The sequence below is a fragment of the Pararge aegeria genome, chromosome 19 (genome assembly GCF_905163445.1).
Source record: "Pararge aegeria chromosome 19, ilParAegt1.1, whole genome shotgun sequence".
Classification (NCBI taxonomy): Eukaryota; Metazoa; Arthropoda; class Insecta; order Lepidoptera; family Nymphalidae; genus Pararge; species Pararge aegeria.
In genome coordinates, this window is record NC_053198.1 from 16,862,058 (window position 1) to 16,881,068 (window position 19,011).

A 19,011-nucleotide genomic window follows, 5' to 3' on the forward strand; every position below is an offset into this window, starting at 1 on the left:
CACGCCGTCGCTAAGTCGAGGCTGCTATGCGCGCCTTATACAACCCGCGCAAAAACTGTGCGACACAGACCCTAAAGGAAACCCCTTAATTGAGAGAATTGAGCTTTGAACACATGTAATACTGAATGTAAAGCGAAAGCAGCTAAATAATAGCCAAAATAGAAGCCAATAGAACTGCTATATTTACGCCATTTTATGTTCATAACTGCATTCCTTTTTCATAAGAGTTTCACTTAATATACATTTAATTAGACATATCGTGACACGGAGGTTGCGTTAATGTGTAAAATTTTGTTGGCACATCATGTTTAACTATTAATACAAAATGTAACGTTTATGCCAATGTCACTTTTGTTTACTTCAAAACGTATACTACAGGGCGCAGGGTAAATAATTGTGACTAACACATGATTGCAAGAAAACTATGATTCGGGTATAATCTGTAGCACAAGATTTGCTCGCTCGCATCGCTCGAGGAGTCGTTTTCGAGTATTGAACTCTGTTTCGCCAAAGTAAAATGGACCTGATGGCAGTCGCTTTAGAGTCATAAATCGTGTTCTTCTGATGTTTATAATCCAACGCTATGTTAAAAGACAAAAGAATTGCAGGCAGAATATGAGCTTTAACACAATCTTAACAAAATCCATTATACTATGATGTCAAGTATTTCCATACTCGAGAACGACGCGATTGCGAGCTAGCAAATCTTCAACCTACTAAGGCTACTGTCACTTTGGGATTAGTCTTTCCAAAAGTATGCAAACAAAGCAGCCACCGGGCTCTGCTTAGAACCAGTATCGAACCAAAGCACCGTCGACTGAACCAACAACAAGATATGCTAGAACTGCTGGAGTCTTGAGTGACTCTCGAATACAGTCCATCTCACTGGGTCGGAATATCACAGGGACAAATTCAAATAATGATCGTAGTGCGTGCCTGTTATTTTATTAGGAAGATGTTGGAGAGTAAACATCTTGCCGCATCAACCCTAAATCCATTCAAACAGATCGTTTTCAAAACTTCAAACACATAGTAGTATTGTTGTTTAATCTGTCACTTATTGAAGAATTCGCTGTGGTGATCCATTTCAAAGGGACTTTCAACTATGTGTAGTTCACTCGCCGCATGTAATCTGCTTATAATTGCAGGTCGGTCTGCCGCTAACGGGCAGTCAGACTCATTTTTTGTTGCAATAAACGATTTGACTTACGCTATTATGTGTGCCACATAATAGCGTAAGTCAAATCACGCCATGTCACAAATTGCTACGAGATTATTAACTGCAGCGGTTGTTTTTAATCATAAACCTACACTTACGATTTAGTCTCTTAAAACTAACGATGTGCTACTGAAGTTTTAGTAGTTATAACTGTTGTATTTCAAAATTAACTGATATTTCATTGATCGATATCAACTCTAGTGCCACGTGGAAAATTCCCTTACACTTGCCTTCAAATTCAAATTCAAAATTCAAAAATATTTTATTCATGTACACCTTATTACCACAGGAACTTATGCAGCGTTACATACTCGTATAACATGTTACCACTAATTTTAGGTGATGGAGATTACTACATTCGCCAAACGCGCCTTGGTCTAAGAAGAGCCCACAACAATTTAGCCAGGTTTTTTTTTGTTTGACCATCTGACAACCACCCAAGCCTTTTGAAGTTATACTTCTTTTGGCGCGTTAGGGAAAAATTATGAGTGTAAATTTGTAAGATGCGCGCGCACACCGTCACAAATAACTGACACCCTGAAGTTCGTTATAGTCAACATTTTACAATCGTTTATCGGTCATTTTAGTTCGATATAGTTAACATTTTAGTTTTATTATAGCCAAGACTATAATAAAACTTTCAATGAATTAAATACCTTTTTCTATTTTTGTAAGTGTAATTTTTTCTACAAACGTAGAATAAGGCGAAATGTAAAATTTTTGAAAAGATTTTTATCTTGTTACGCCAAAGTATAACTTCTTACGCGTGTACATAAGTACACACACGTTTTTATTTTATTACATAATACTACTACGACTAGGTTGTTAAACTTATTTAAATGCTTCAATCTGAATAATGCTTTCGATGAACCTACTAGAATCACAGCAACTTCAGCATCTTGTTTAGATAAATTTTTTTTTAACTGTGATATCTTAGGTAAATCGATATTAAACAATTTAAGGTCAGATCATTGTGGCCAACAAATTACTGTTGTTGGTACAAATAGAAATAAAAATATTGCTAAGTGCAGGCCGATAACTCAGAGTAAACTGACGCGATTTAAAGGTGAAATATCAGCCAAAATTCCTGCTCTCTTTTTTGAAAACTGTCATCCCGACAATCTTTATCGTACGCTCTTCAGTGAAATAGAAAATAATAAAACATTTAATAAAGTATTTAATATTAAATACATAGATTTTAATAAAAAAATGAGGTTTAGTGATTGGGCGACTATAGGCATTCACAAAAGCAGGGATAAGTTGTATGAGCTATATGATGAAAAACAATACAACTTTCCTTGAATATGTAAAAAGTTACTCCAAAACATTTAAAAATGTTTGTAGACAAGCTAAGTCGCTATACATTAAAGATCGGATAGTAAAATCTGAAAACAAAATACAAACAACCTGGAAAATTGTTAATAATGAATCTGTTAAAACTAAATCTCGAGATGGAAATTTTGAATTAATTATTAATAATAATATGGTAACTACTGATACAGAAGTTGCAAGTAATGGTTTGAAAACTTTTTTCAGAATGTTCCTATTTTGTTAACAGATTCACTAAAATCCTCGCCTACTGCAGCTCAGAATTTATTAAGAGGTAACATTAATGAGTGCTACGTTTTATTTCATTTTAAACCTATCATTAAAAACTTCAAGTTGTTAAAGTTAAAGGAAACAGGTGATATAATGGGGAATGTCGGTAATTGTAAAATCTCATATTATTGACGTCATTGCTCCTCTTTTAGCCATAATTTTCAATGAATGTGTTGATTTAGGTACTTTCCCAAACCTAATGAAACATAGTAAACTCATTCCTCTATTTAAATCTGGTAATAAAAATGATATAAACAATTACCAGCTCTTAGTAAGATATTTGAAAAAAATATATTAAATCAACTTTAATATCACTTTAATGTAAATAGTGTAGTAAGTACTACACCCTGAGCAGTATGGCTTTACTAAAGGATGTAGGATAGCGGACGCGGGCGCTAAACTTATATAACATATTTATGATGCCTGGGAATGTTCACAGAACGCCATGGGGTTTTTTTGTTATTTATCTAAAGCTTTCGATTGTGTTGATCATAAACCTTGCTTCTTAAGCTAAGCCACTATGGTATCCAAAACGTTGCACTAAATTTGGTTGCCTCTTATCTCAGCAATAGAACCCAAAGAGTTTACATAAATGATGCAAAGTCTCAGGGTTCAAATACCTCAATGTGTGTCCCACAAGGCTCGATTTTGGGTTCCTTTCTATTTTTAGTGTATATAAATGATCTACCGTACCATGTCAGTGGAACATGCGACACTGTATTGTTTGCAGATGATACATCTCTAATTTTTAAGACTGATCGGAGTAAAGATAACTCTGACGAAGTAAACCGTGTTATGTGCCAACTGTGTAACAACTTACTTTTAAATGCAAAAAAACAAAGTGTGTCGAATTTATCTTACCAAATGTAAAGAAAATTGATAAAAATATAATGATAAATGGTGAATCACTAAAAATAGAGACATCCACAATTTTTCTGGGCGTGACCTTGGATAATAAGCTACAGTGGGGTGCCCCTATAGATTCACTAGCGGGTAAACAAAGCTCGGCTGCCTACGCAGTTAGAAAAATTAGACAGATTACTGACGTTGAAATAGCTAGGCTTGTTTATTTTGCGTACTTTCATAGTGTTATGTCCTATGGAATCTTGTTAGGGGGTAAAGCAGCTGATATCGAAACTATATTTATGTTGCAGAAAATAGCTGTACGGTCAATATATAAACTTAAATCACGCGAATCCCTCCGTGAGAAGTTTAAAGAAATAGGCATACTTACTGTAGCTTCACAATATATTTATAACAATATAGTATTTGTAAGACAACATATTAGTCTTTATAAACAAAAAGTGGACATAAACAGTCGACTTACAAGAAATGGTCATAAATTAGTGTCATCTGCATATCGTCTGCGTAAGGTACAGGGATCATTTGTGGGATTGAGTATACGCTTTTATAATATGATTCCTAAGGTGATTTAGGACCTGCCAATGCATAAGTTTAAGGAATTTGTTAAAACACATTTATTACAGCGAGGTTACTATACAATTGATGAATTTCTTAATGACAAGGTTGCTTGGAAGCATCCGGCTCCGCTTTCAGCTCTCACAAGATAGAAAAATGAATGTTAAAATGTAAAATGTAAATTGTTGATGTTGGAAAAGAGCAACTGCTGAGTTTCTTGTCGGCTTCTTCTCGGTAGAATCTGCCTTCTTGGAAGGCAGATTGACTCTAGTCAATACAAACAGACAGACTTGACGTTTCAAAAGTGCTTATATTAGGCCTACTTGAAATAAATGAATTTTGAATTTGAATACATTTATTGCAGTACTAGCGGACCCGCGCGACCTCGTCCGCGAATGAGTCGACTTAAAAAAATAGTCGTATGTTGTCGCGGACTGTTTTATAGAACTTTAAAGAAACAACAATTCTGACAATTCCGATATACTTACTACATACTTCCAAATTTAAAAGCTTTATAATATTTCAACTATGCCTATCCAAAAAACCACGTCCATCTAAAACTCCGTTGCGCCGATTTTGAAAGACAATTGCGGAAAAAATAGTGATGCTATCCTGTAGAAGCTGTTTACTTTTCCGGGATTAAAAAAAGCCTATGAGCTATTCCAGACTATATTGTAGGTGGTTGGGACAAGAAAAAGACGGCGCGTAACGAAAAAATGTGAGGCGTAACTGAAAAATGTTACACTAAATTTTTTTCCAACCCCGATAAATAAGTTTCACTTCAAAATTAAATAAAAATCTGTTTTGGACTCAGTATCGATTATAAAGCATCCCCCGGTCAACCAAATCGGTTCATTCGTTGTGGCGATAAAGCGTAACAAATATCCATACATACATCCATCCATCCATCCATCCATGCATCTATCTTTACAAACTTTCGCATTTATAATATTAGTAGGGATTACATGTATAATAAAAAAGCTGGGGTATGAATTGCTCTAACTTCATAGCTCAACATTAACTAGACTGTGAGATGGTGATAACAAAAAAAACCTGACTATGTTTGTTGTGGGCTCTTCTTAGACCAGGGCGCGTTTGGAACCCTCCGTTATCACCATTTCCCGCAGTTATCACCATTACTAACATTAGTGTAACATGTTAAATGTATGAATGCTTCATAAGTGCCTGTAATAAGGTCTACATGAATTAAATATTTTTGAATTTTGGTAAAATTCGAAATCTGGGGTCTTCGTTGGTTAACAGCACAATCGACTTATAAGCCTGGTCGCATTATTAAGCCTTCCGCCATCTTTAAATCATAAAATCTTATAAAAATATAATAACAGCTTAACGAAGCATGCAGCGCGTTGAAGTCTTTTGTTCCCCGCGCGGCCGCGCCCTGAGGACGCCTCTCGCACGCTCTACGCTCATGCACTAATTAAAGGAGCTGGCCATCGACATCTGGTGTAGCTGTAGACAACAACTGACGATAGATATACACAATGTGAACATTTCAATCCGCTTACAGACGGTAGGACCCGACTCACGCGTGGCCAATTTTTATATTTCTTTGTTAAGCTGTAATAACAGATATATTGTTACAATATTGGGTTAGGCTCACATAAATAAAATACAGTGCAAATATTTAAGAGTTATTTATCTACTTTGTACTTCGAGATTTATTTTAGTTAAAGGTAAACGTTTATAGCAGGTACTTATAATTTATCATAGTACCTGCCGAGTTAATCGGTTTGAATCTATCTATATATATAAAAGAGAAAGTGTGTGGGTATGTTCCGTATAGGCTCCGAAACGGCTGGCCCGATTTCAATGAAACTTTCAGGGACTTTCCGGATTGACCTGGCGAGTAATCCTGTAAAGTTTGGTGACGATCGGAGCACTCCTATATTTGAACCGTCAAACTGTCACATACAGCTTTTATTTACTATGATGATATTCTATTGTTGGGTGTACGTGGGTGTAGATAATGATCTTCACCCGCTCGAGAAGAGAATGAAAACGGAGAGAAATAAATGATTTAATATATTATGAGACTTAAATTAAAAATTTAATGATGTAAGTTTATTGTTTAAATGAAATAAAGCAAAATCTAGCCCGGCGAAGCGGGCTGGGAACGCTAGTAGTTTTATAAAGTTTAATTATCATGCCTTAACTTTAACCGTTATTATTATTTGGTCACAATGGTGCTTATAACAGCTTCTAGCAACTAGGTTTAATGTAAATGTGTTAATACTCATCTCCAATCTCGTTAGCAACTTGTGGTTTGTAAGAAAGTACGTTTCAATGACTCGCAATTAAACTAGTTGTTCGTTTTACTTTCCTTTATAAACAATTACTTCTTCTCATAATACGGTGTAAGAGAACAGAATGACCTTTTAAACTTCTACCAACTGTACTTTTAAATTTTAACCATGCTTGTTTTTCCACCATCACCTGTTAATTCTCCCTTATTTCACTTTTTTTCCCACCGTCATTGACATTCCTCCTACCAAGACCTACAATTTTCGTTCAGGAATCGGGAATACTCAACAACTGATGTCGTATCGATATTATTTATTTAATCCTAACTGATTCTTAGTGCCGTTTATTACAATTTGTTTGTTTGGATATTTTATTTATTTATATCTTTTCCAAATGTTAGTCCATATTATATTAATATACTTTTTGATGATTTAAACTGTCTACCTATTTAGATACATGAGAGACAGCTGGTCACAGACGGATAAACCCGACTCGCACTTGACCCATTTTCATTATATTTTGTTAAAGCGTGGTAGACATACACTGTGAATATTTTAGCCTCCTCTAGGGTTACCTAAGGGTTCATGACATACAGTTACTGACAGATGGACGAACGGACGGACAGCGGAGTCATAGTAAGAGGGTCCCGTTGGCACCCTTTGGACCACTTTGAAGTATTCTTCAGGTTTTCCCAACAGGTTCGAAGGTAATACTTGGTCGAGAAATGTTTCTTTTATCTAAAAAAACTATTTTAACGATATTGCAACTTCCAAGACACAATAATAAACATATATACTAACAATGTATACTCATTCTGTACAAAAAAAGAGTGTGTGTACTTATGTACACGCATTAGAAGTTACACTTCTTTGGCGTATGGAAAAAAAACAACTAAAATGTAGTGATTAACGATAAATATTAAAATTAATCAAAAAGATTTTATTTAAATAAAAAAGGTTTTATTTGAAATATATTAATAAATATTTCAAAAAAACTATTTTATATTCGTAGATTCTTCTCGTAGTGACTGAATAGGTACGTGAGTAACAAGAGGTTTGTGGTAGCTAAAATATGATATAAATGGTCTCGTAGAAACTGTGTAAATACACCATCAATAGTGGTGCCATGCCGTGTTGTTGAAACTGAAGAGTCATTATCTATACTTATAATAAAACTGTAACTGCAAGATTTCTGTACATTTAATATATTTTAAAAATGTTGACCGGGGGATGCTTTATAATCGACACCAAAATCGAGTCCAAAATAGATTTTTATTTAATTTTTTCTATCTGTCTGTCTGTCCGGGCATCACGTGGAAACTACTGAACGGATTTAAATACAATTTGGTATAGTGGTAGCTGATATTCCGGGTCAACATATAGGCTACTTTTTATCCCGATAAATAAAAAGTTTCCTGCGGGAAATGGGATAAAAGTTTTTATCAATTTTACTTCATAGCACCGTTAAATTTGAACCGATTTTAATAATTCTTTTTTTATTTGAAAGTGTTTATTATTATGCATGTATTGTCTAATTTTTAACTCTTCGCAGATACCAGCAAGTCGCAAGGCTTATGGTACAACGATCGAATGCATGCGTACCACCTTACTAATATTATAAATGCGAAAGTTTGTGAGGATGGATGTATGGATGGATGGTTTTAGTGTATATTTTCTGTAAATTGGTTAAAATACTGACTTAGAGTTTTACTGGCGTACGTCGCGAAAATGATTGATGATACATAAATATAATGTACTACATGTTTACAGTAAACGTGATTATCTACAAAAATATCCACGAGGCTATATGTCTAACTGTTATGGTTAAGTCACAATACCTACTTTCTTATAATTTTTCTTTCAAAACACTGGTATAATTGTAATACGTTGACATTCCTACCATGATATTAATCCTTATACAAATAAAGGTTTATAAATATTAATTTTGATTATATACCTGCAAATTCCTTTTTAAATTATTCAAATTGAACCTATCGCTTAGAAGTTGCGACGGGTATAGAAACGCAAAAAGCAAGCTAAATGCTGCAGCGGGCCGCCCGGAATTTTCTTGTAAATTTGACATGAAAACATTTCTTCTTATTTAACTACATTTGGTTATTTCACACCAAAGAATTCAATTCTTGAGATTTTCTTGAGGAAAACTTAAAGCAACTGGAGACATCGTTTATGAAAATATTAAATTAAATAGGGCCGAGATGATTTATGAAAGAGTGTAAATCATCAACGTTTAAAAGAAAGAGGAGTGGACAAGGTATACTTCCCTGTGATACCCCCTCTGGTATCGCAGGGGAGTATACCTTGAGGGGGTCAGCCCTGAATTGGCCTTTACATTAAACTGAAAATTCTTAATGGTGACACTATGATTCTATTTCATTTCAATTGCGACTGTCCGCAGGGCGCGGCGGGGGCGGGCGTGTTCGAGCTGCAGGTGCTGGAGTTCTCCAACTACCGGCTGCAGCTGGCGTCGGGCGCGTGCTGCGCGGGCGCGGCCGCGCGCGCCGCGTGCGCGCAGCCGTGCCGCACGCGCTTTGCGCTGTGCCTCAAGGAGTACCAGTCGGCCGCCGCGCCCGGCGCCTGCTCCTTCGGCCGCGCCGCCTCGCCCGTGCTGGGCACCGACTCGTTCACGCTGGCCGCGCCGTTGCACACGCTGGCGCTGCCCTTCTCCTTTCGCTGGACCGTGAGTACGCCTCTCACTGGAAACAATCCTCTAAATCAGTCATAGTCAGTTAAATCTAGCATCAATCGAGATTCTCCACTGTTGTTGCGGTAAGTATGTCAACCGTCTTTCGAGCGATCTAATATGGGTTCTGTTTGTCCGCAGCGATCGTTCACACTAATCCTGCAAGCCTACGACGACTATAACTACACGGAGCCAGGTGAGTGTGGCGGCGAGGCCGGGACGAGGCGCAAGCGGCGCGGTTCTACAGCGGCTGTGTGTTGCAGAGAGCGGGCTGATCGAGGAGGCGTGGTGGTCGGGCATCGTAGAGCCGGGCGCGGAGTGGCACGCGCTGCGGCACGCGGGCGCGGCCGCGTCCGTGGCGTACCGCGTGCGTGTCACGTGCCAGCCCAACTACTACAACGCCACGTGCACCACGTTCTGCCGCGCGCGCGACGACAAGTTCGGCCACTACGCCTGCAGCGCGCAGGGCGGCAAGCGCTGCCTGCCCGGCTGGCAGGGCGACAACTGCGAGAAGCGTACGTACCGCAGTACCCTGCAGCCCCCGTCCTACTGATTCTAAAGCATATTAAATAACGATATCAAGCTGGCATCATGGCTTAATCGAATAAAAAAATATCCCAACCAATAAAATTTGACCATCGGCCTAACGCTCAAGGTCTGAGAAGAACGCCGCCATTTTTAACAGTTGAGAGAGATAATTCTGAGATCTACAGATCTATCAAAAAAAAGTGTGTGTGTGCAATTCACGCACGGTAGAAGTTTAACTTCTGAAAAGTCCCTGATTAAAAAACTTATTGTAGAAATGAACAGTCACTTCATGTAAACTGTATATTTATAAGTACACTAGCTGTTGCCCGCGAGTTCGTCCGCTTTTGTTTTTGTTTATCGAAAGACATGTGCCTCATAAATGTGGCAGCACTTTATGTATTTAGGATAGCTAAGCTTGGTGTAGAATCGTCAAACATTTTCGTTCCCTCTCCCAAGAAAACTGAGCTTAATTTCGGAATAAAAAAGCATTCTATATTACTTCTAATACTTTCAGGAATATGTGTACAAAGTTTCGTGATGATCGGTTAGTAGTTTTTGTATGAAAGCGTAACAAACAAACTTACATTCACATTTATAATATTAGTAGGGATAGGGGTTGGGATAGCTAGATAGCTAGCTTATATGACACGTTTGTCGATTTACCATAGCAGTGCCATCTATTGATTACTTACTCAATCCAGTCGAAAAGTATCGATATCTGTTAGAATCTTTTGAAGTTAACAGATAATTGTGACTGTCAATTAATTATAGACAAATAATTTGCAATAAAATAAAATTGTGACTATAATTAAAGATCTAAGCTTACCTATCTCTTAAGTTGGACCAGACTGCTCACGGTGTGCCAATTTAATTTAAATCGATTAAGTAGTTTAGGAGTCCATCGCGGACAAATATCGTGACAGGAGATTTATATATATTAAGATAAAACTATACATATATATATACTAAAAGATATTTTGTAAAATACATTTTTCAAAAGAAGTATATTTGATAGTAATTTTCTGTTAATTCATTATATACATAATATAATAAGTATTCTATATTACTTCTAACACTTCCAAAAATATGTGTACAAAAGTTCATGAGGATTGGTTTAGTAGTTTTTGCGTGAAAGCGTAAAAACAAATTTACATTCACATTTAGTAGGGAAGTAGGGATAGGGATTTATTTATTAGGTACACCAACAGATTATACACTGACACAAACTTAAGAAACTAACTTAAGGAACTACAAAATTAAGAAACATAAAGTTGTAGTGTAAACCCAATTAATGGCAAACAGGCATGCGTCTGAAAAAAAAAACAAGTGCGGGTTCGCAAGTTTACAATAATATTATTGTTGTAACGAAGGAAACACTGTATGATGAAGTTGAAAACAGAAACCAAAACATAACTTAAATTTAAACAAAACAGAAATGTACGAGGCAATTATCAACTAGCTGTACTATATTGTTGCAGAATTTTATTGTATTGCTGAAGGGAACATGAGTGGATGTCGGCACGAGTAGCTTGGAATAGCTTGCTGTGCTCCCAGCAGATCCTAGCCCGGATACTGTGAGCGCCTAAATTCGTTTTATACAACTTGCCAACGAACGGTTTGAAGTTACCGAGGCGCGCATTTTTACGCAGAACAGTAAATTTAATTTTGGTTAAAATATTTGGACGGTTGATTTTATTATTTAAAATTTTGTAGAAAAATACTTGATCGGATACTCATGTTAATTTAAAAATGTTTAATCTTTCGTTAACACATGCATCAGCCCATGGAGTCCGAAAACGTCTAATGTGTTCTATCTCATTCTCTCGCCGGCTGAATCCTATACAATTATGTGTGTCTCTATGGACTTATTTTAGCGTTTCATCAAGTTTTAAATCACAACGATTCTAAAGAAGTTTAACTTCAAAAAAATTGGTTGTCTGTAAAGTCGGCTTACTGACGATAGTTGAATGTGACAACGTCGTAAGAAAATACTGATGGAATGGTTGCATTTTCCAAAAGAAAATTTTAATTTTATTTCTTTGCTATAAACAATTGACACCACATTCACTTTTCACTGCACTTCATCCTTGCCGAAAACATGTAAATGTATTATTGTATAGAAGCTGTCCACGCGGACGCATCGCTCACTCAAGTAGGAGAGAGACAGATGTCGAACGCGGAGGCCGACTGTGCCTCTTTGTCGCTCGTTCCGCGCTCTCGCTTGCACTTCAAGCCTTGAATGGAACTCCTCAGAGCGAGGTAACGCCGCATACGTCATGTTTTTTCGTGCGTGCAGCCGGCTCCATCGAATTATAAGACGTTGTCACGTCAAAAACTAAAGCGGCGCTAGTGTCGACAAGTACACATTAGCTCCGTGTAAAATAAAAATTAAGAATATAGTACATCGGAAATTTAACATATACATGTTTTGTTTTAACTCATAATAGTGCAAAGTAATCGTGAAAGTGTTTGTGAGAACAGTTATAAAGAAATTCCCGCATAAAACTGTATTAAAATCACTAATGGATATTAGCGCTTTTACAAATCAGTAACTCAAAAAAGCGAAGGAATAATCGACCGGAACACAGTGCTGTGCATATTTTATATTTTCTAGTTAGGCCCACTAAAAAAGATTTGGTTAAAAAGTGATAATAACTTCTCAGTAGTGTTTAACATGACCATATTATTCTACCTGGGTGGGTATAAAAATAATTACTGGCTGCGTCGTACAATCACACCTACTAATTCACCGATCCGGTAAGCATTCGGTGTCGCATTGGTTTACACGCAAACTTCGTGAGTAAGGTACCGGTTCGAAACCTACCACGGCTATTGGCTTTTCTTCATATTATTTTCATTCCTAAAGTATAAAATTAATTTATATTCATAATAGTTGGAATATGTGAGGCATGTCGTAAGAATATCACAGTAATTTTAAATCCAATCAAATGCAATATCTGTAACTGCATGTGTACCATTCCGAATGTTTCGGCTTCACTTGGGACACTCGTCGTCCGCACGAACACAATGGAAATGTCCAAACTGTGTAGCGAATGTGCGCAAAGGTAAAGACAACAGTAACACACCGGTACGGGTCGACAAACCACAAAAAATTCCGCGCTCCACATGCACTGATTCGGACTCTGCGATCGGATGCGATGTCAACGTAACCTCAATAGACAATAAAACCTTGTTTAGACGTTTCGAGAGCATTCCGGATGTCAAGCTTAAATCGATAAAATAAGTAATTATCGAAGAACTCAAGTCAACTGTTTTTGCCGAACTAAAAAACGAGATAGCAGTATTAACCTCAGAGTTCTCCCAGCTACAGATTTCCTATAGCCAGCTCCATTAGGAAAACGACCACCTTAAGAATAACTTGCGCTCATTGCAGGATCGTGTCACTGTAACTGAAGACCAAGTGATCGAGATGCACTCTTACCTTAGTAGACAGCAGCAGCAGGCGGGAATGAACAATTTAGAAATTGTAGGGCTGCCTCAAACTAGCAATGAGTCCCCTTCTGACTCATACTAAGAGTTGCGAAATACGCAGGCGTTGAACTTAAGCTCAACGACATTGACTTTGTGCACCGTGTCCAGCCTCAAAGACCCATAGCTGGTAGACCCAAGCCCATCGTAGTCAAGCTCAAAGACCGTCTTTGCAAGGATAGGATACTCTTAAGCCTGAAAAGGAAAAAAAGGCATCTTTACGAGAGATATTGGCATTGAAGGTCCGTTAAAAAAGTTTTTCGTCAACGAGCACCTGACTCCAGTAAATAAACAACTTTTAAGGCAGCTAAACTCTTGGCAACACAAAAAGCCTATAAATATGTCTGGGTTAGAAACTGCAGCATTTTTTTACGGAAAAATGAAGAATCGCAGGCTATATGCATACGTATGGAAAAAGACTTGGTCATGTTGAAATAAATTCATTTGAAAGGTTATCTTAGAGTTTTTGATAAATCTTCCATTTTGTTGATACACACCAATATAATACACAACATCAATACAATTTATGTTATTAACTCTTTTACATATTTATTAATTAAAAATACCTAATTGTTTTTATGTTAAATCCGAGACCGTACTATTTCAAAATGTTATGTTCATGTAATCTTTGTGGCCTTAGATTGAAGTGAAACTATTCATAAATATATTTTTATGATCTGTTGATTACGAATAAATAAAATAATAAAATTAACAACACGCCTGCCTTATCAATTTCTATTTCTCATTTTGCAAATTGAAAAATGGAATATTATTATCAAATTACTGTATTGCCATCGGTCCTCAATATATCTACAAAGTTTGGACGAAATCAGACCGTTTGAAGGGGGTCACAATCAAGTCCAAAAGAATTGGTTACAAATATACAAATAGACATACAGGTGAAGCTAATAAAAAGCGTGTAAAAATAATACAATTCTTTGCTTTACTTCACGGAACAAACCTAAATTTCTCCTGTAATAAATTTACTTAAATACTGCAACAATAACGACTTCTTTATATTATAACTAGCTGTTGCCCGCGACTTCGTCCGCGTTCGATTTTGTTTTTGGTTTTTGGCATTCAATTTAGTTGTAGTTCTAAAAAAAATTAAAGTATTCAGTATCGCTTAGCCTTAAATGAGGGGTTTGCTACTGTCCGCTGAGGAGTTCTGTCCTCTATCTCCAACCACATTCATCAGATCTACACAAAGTTTGGGCAAAATTAAAAATATATTATAACCTCTATGGTACAAAAATAATTATTTAAATCGGTTATAATTTGTCGGAGTTATGGTTTAAAATCGTCAAACACTCCCATCATCCCCTCTCCCAAAGGAACCGAGCTTAATGTCGGGATAAAAAGTATCCTATATTACTTCTAACACTTCCGAGAATATGTGTACAAAGTTTCATGAGGATTGGTTCAGTAGTTTTCGCGTGAAAGCGTAACAAACAAACTTACATTCACATTTATAATATTAGTAGGGATATATAATATATAATATATATAAAACTATAGAGTTTTTTACGGTTGTTCTGTTAAAACTATTAAACTATACATCCGATTGAATTGAAATTTTGCATCCATGTAGAGAATACATTGAGTTAATGGATAGAATATTAGAAAAAATTATAAAAAACTAAATTTTAAATTTTAACTCTTTTAGACATGAAATTTGGACAGAATTTTTTGGGCTATGTTACGAGCAAACAAGAATGTATTGAATGAAGTTTAAATCACAAAATCGGTTACGGGTGTGCTAATAAAAAAAAATGAATATTTTATACTAAAATTCCCACAGACTTAAAATTTAATAAAAGTTTCATGTTTGTCAAATTAAGGTCACTTACTATCAGATTTCGAAAAATTTTAGCCCTAGAGGAAATTGTGGGGGCGTTCAAATTATTTATTTAATTATAATTGTTGATAAAATCCTAAAGGTTTTTTTATACTTAGTAATAAATGATGGACCAAGCTTTGGTAACCTAATGGTTAGTGAAAAACCATAATTTGTTACATAAACAGAGGAACACTTTGAATGCCATGCCAGGAACACATCCTATGAAATGACACCCTTCGGACTGGAACGCAGCTTAGCAGGTTAAATAGGCATGGGGGTAGTAGGGACTTCCCTGGACAAGCTTGGCCACAAAATGCTTTAATAGGTACTACTACTAAAACTTTAAGTGCGGAAGAGTCTATGTAAGATTTGCAGTCAATGATTGCAACTAAGTATCTATAATTTCCAAATAATACTGGTTGCCTCTGGAAGTAGGAGGGACATCTTTAGTGCAAAAACACATATCTATATATATAAAAATGTTATGTTGGTTTGTGTACGGTTCAAAAACTCAAAAAGTTCTGCAATGATCGGGCCGAAATTTTAGCATGATATATAATACGCATTAAGGATTTTTAATCTATTTTTCTCAACCATTCAATCACAATGTGCCACAGCTAAGCGTGGCAGGGTACAACTAGTATTATTATATGTTCCGTTTCTTAAAATTTATAATAACCAGCTTTTAACAAATCAAAACTAGTGGCGACCCCTCTTGGTCCTTTTCGCACAGTACTGTGCCATTTTATCGGAACAAACCACAAAGGACGTCTGTCAACACCTCAGCTAAATGCAATTGGGTGCGAAATTTTATGTATGACTTGTGTTTGTTGCAGCGGTGTGCAAGGAGGGCTGCCACGCGACACACGGCCGCTGCGACCGCCCCGGCGAGTGCCTGTGAGTGTTGCTAGCCCTTGTGTAGCCCTTTGGGCACGTAAAGTGTCAATGAGTCAATAATAACTGTAGGCGTGTGCACACCACACTAGTGAGTGTGTGAGGATTTAGTCATTGATCTACTTAGGCTTTGAATAAAACCGAATTTTTTAGTATCGAAGACAGTCGACATCTCATAAAATAATAAAGCAAAGGTCGATACCTATACCGCCATCCGTACCATATTTCATACTATTCGTAACCATCGTCTTGTTTTTATCTGCTACCATCCGCAATAAAATAATTAAGAACCGTAACCTTTTGCTGTTGCTATATTAATAATAGCTGACCCGCGCAACTTCGACTGCATCAAATCGGTTATTATCTGTTTTAATATCTTACAAAAACTATATAATACGCGGCATTTTTCTTGCTTTTAGCATTTATATACCCGTCATTACTTCTAAACATAGGTCTAATTTAAATAATATAAAAATGAATCTGCAGGTACATAATCAATTTTAATTATAAAACTATTTATTTGGATTAGGATTAATATCATGATAGGATGGTGGATGGTGACATCACCATCTTTGAACTGTACCCATGTTTTGATTGACAAATAATAACAAAAAGCGGTTATTGGGACTTAACAGTTAGATATATAGCCTCCCGGACTTTTTTGTAGGTAATAATGATTACTTTAAACGTACATTATTTTTATACATTATCAATCATTTTCGCGGCGTACGCCAGTAAAGCTCCAAGTCACATCTTTAACATATATCGTTATATTTCAGCCAATATACAGAAAACCATAATAGAATACTTACACTAAAACCTTCCATATGAGTCACTCTGTTAATTAGAGCCAAATTTTGCCAAATCGGTTCTTTCGTTGTGGCGTTAAAATGTAACAAAAATCCATCCATCTATATATTTATCCATTTATCCACACATCCATTCTCACAAACTTTCGCATTTATAATATTAGTAGGACGGTACGCATGCATTCGTTGTCCTATTTGCCTTGCTACTTGCTGTTATCAGTAAGAGTTATGCCTTTTATCTCGAAGTATATTTATCAGATCTTTCTTAAAATTAGACAATGCATTCTTAATAATACACTTTCAAATAAATAAAGAATTATCAAAATCGGTTCAAATTTAACGGAGCTATGAAGTAAAATTAAGAAAAACTTTTATCTCATTTCCCGAAAGAAACTTTTTGTTTATCGGTATAAAAAGTAGCCTATATGTTGACCCGGAATATCAACTCCACTATACCAAATGTTATTTAAATCCGTCCAGTAGTTTTCACGTGATGCCCGGACAGACAGACAGACAGACAGACAGACAAAAATTTAATAAAAATCTGTTTTGGACTCAGTATCGATTATAAAGCATTCCCCGTAACGAAAGTTTTGTTGTCTTGATTACGACTACTGCAGTATGGCACCACATCAGCTTATTACCCACTTTCCCAGTCCTACGTAGATATCTGTAGGATATTTGCTTGAGATCTCTGGTATTTAGAGATGGAGCTCACCACCTGAGCACAAGTGACTCGCAATGCCCACTCGAGTGCAGCTGCTGACTGGCGGCGGGTTGCAGGTGCCGGCCCGGCTGGCGCGGCGAGCTCTGCGCCCAGTGCCAGCCCTACCCTGGCTGCAAGCACGGCTACTGCAACGGCTCCTCCTGGGACTGCACGTGCGACACCAACTGGGGCGGCATCCTGTGCGACCAGGACCTCAACTACTGCGGCACGCACGAGCCCTGCCAGAACGGTGGCACGTGCGAGAACACGGCACCCGACCAGTACCTGTGCTCGTGTGCCGAGGGTTTCTCGGGCGTGGACTGCGAGCGTGTGGACAACCCCTGCGCGCCGCAGCCATGTGCGCACGGCGCCTGCGCTCTGGCCACCGCGCCCGGCGCCGGCTTTACGTGCGCGTGCGAGCGCGGCTGGGCCGGCGCACGATGCGACGTAGACGACGACGACTGCGCCAGCGCGCCATGCCGCAACGGCGCCACGTGCCGCGACCGCCTTGCCGCCTTCCAGTGCGACTGCGCCGCTGGCTGGCGCGGGCCCACGTGCGTCGAAGACGTGGACGAGTGCGCGGCGGCGCCCGGCCCGTGCGTCAACGCGGCCGCCTGCAACAACACGGCGGGCGGCTACGCCTGCGTCTGCCTGGCGGGCTGGACGGGCCGCGACTGCGAGCTCAACGTGGACGACTGCGCAGGCCAGTGCCTGCACGGCGCCACGTGCATCGACCTGGTGGACGACTTCCACTGTGCCTGCGCAGCCGGTTACGCGGGCCGCACGTGCGCGCGCGACGTTGACGACTGCGCCTCGCACCCGTGCCGCCACGGCGGCGAGTGCGTGGACCTGCTGGACGCCTACCGCTGCATCTGCCCCGTGGGCTTCGAAGGCGCCGACTGCGAGGTGCGTTACCCCCGCCCCTTGCCGCCCCTAACCCACTAACGCGTCGCGGGCGCTGCCGGACCGCCATTTGTTGCGGAACCGGACGGGCTGTTGCCACTTCGTTTTCGTCTTCAATTGATGACGCCGTCAGATACTGATGCATTATTATTTCCGGGGACACTCGTACGTCACAATTCTTCTTTAAATGGAGACAAAACGAAATCTGACATATGTATAGGAACAGCCAATCCGGTGTGTTTATTACAGAGGTCAATGGCACTGATCGATAGGAGTGAGAATAGCCTGGGCAGACCTCAATCAACCTTTTCCTGCGACATAACATACATATATTTATTAATGTGACGTCTGCCATTGCCGGACGGGAAATATGTCCGATGGTCCTAATGACCATTCCACCTTAATATAACAGAAACACGTCTCTGGCAACCTTCACGGCAACATTACCATTCCATTCTAACTGACTCCGCACTAAACCACTAACCCGCCCTCTGCTTCTAGCTGCCCTCCTGCGCCGGACGCTACTGCCGGGTGAGTCTTCGTATTGTCATTTGTGTTGTGTGCGGCATGTAACGTGTACTCCTGTGTGTTCCATTCTGGTCTAAAGTGGTTACCCAGCCGACTTCACCGGAATTTGCATGTT

The 19,011-nt window shown here is 38.5% G+C and overlaps 1 protein-coding gene across 1 annotated transcript in view; it reads left to right on the forward strand.

Moving 5' to 3' along the window:
• Positions 1–8,844: 8,844 nt before the first annotated feature.
• The window catches only part of LOC120632257 (protein serrate), a 33,623-nt gene continuing 23,456 nt past the window's right edge, over positions 8,845–19,011 (forward strand). The window contains exons 1-5 of the mRNA XM_039902079.1: positions 8,845–9,196; positions 9,341–9,395; positions 9,463–9,714; positions 15,893–15,953; positions 17,543–18,371. Of these exons, the coding sequence (XP_039758013.1) occupies positions 8,879–9,196; positions 9,341–9,395; positions 9,463–9,714; positions 15,893–15,953; positions 17,543–18,371 (1,515 nt within the window). The 5' untranslated portion in view covers positions 8,845–8,878. The remainder of the gene's footprint in view (positions 9,197–9,340; positions 9,396–9,462; positions 9,715–15,892; positions 15,954–17,542; positions 18,372–19,011) is intronic.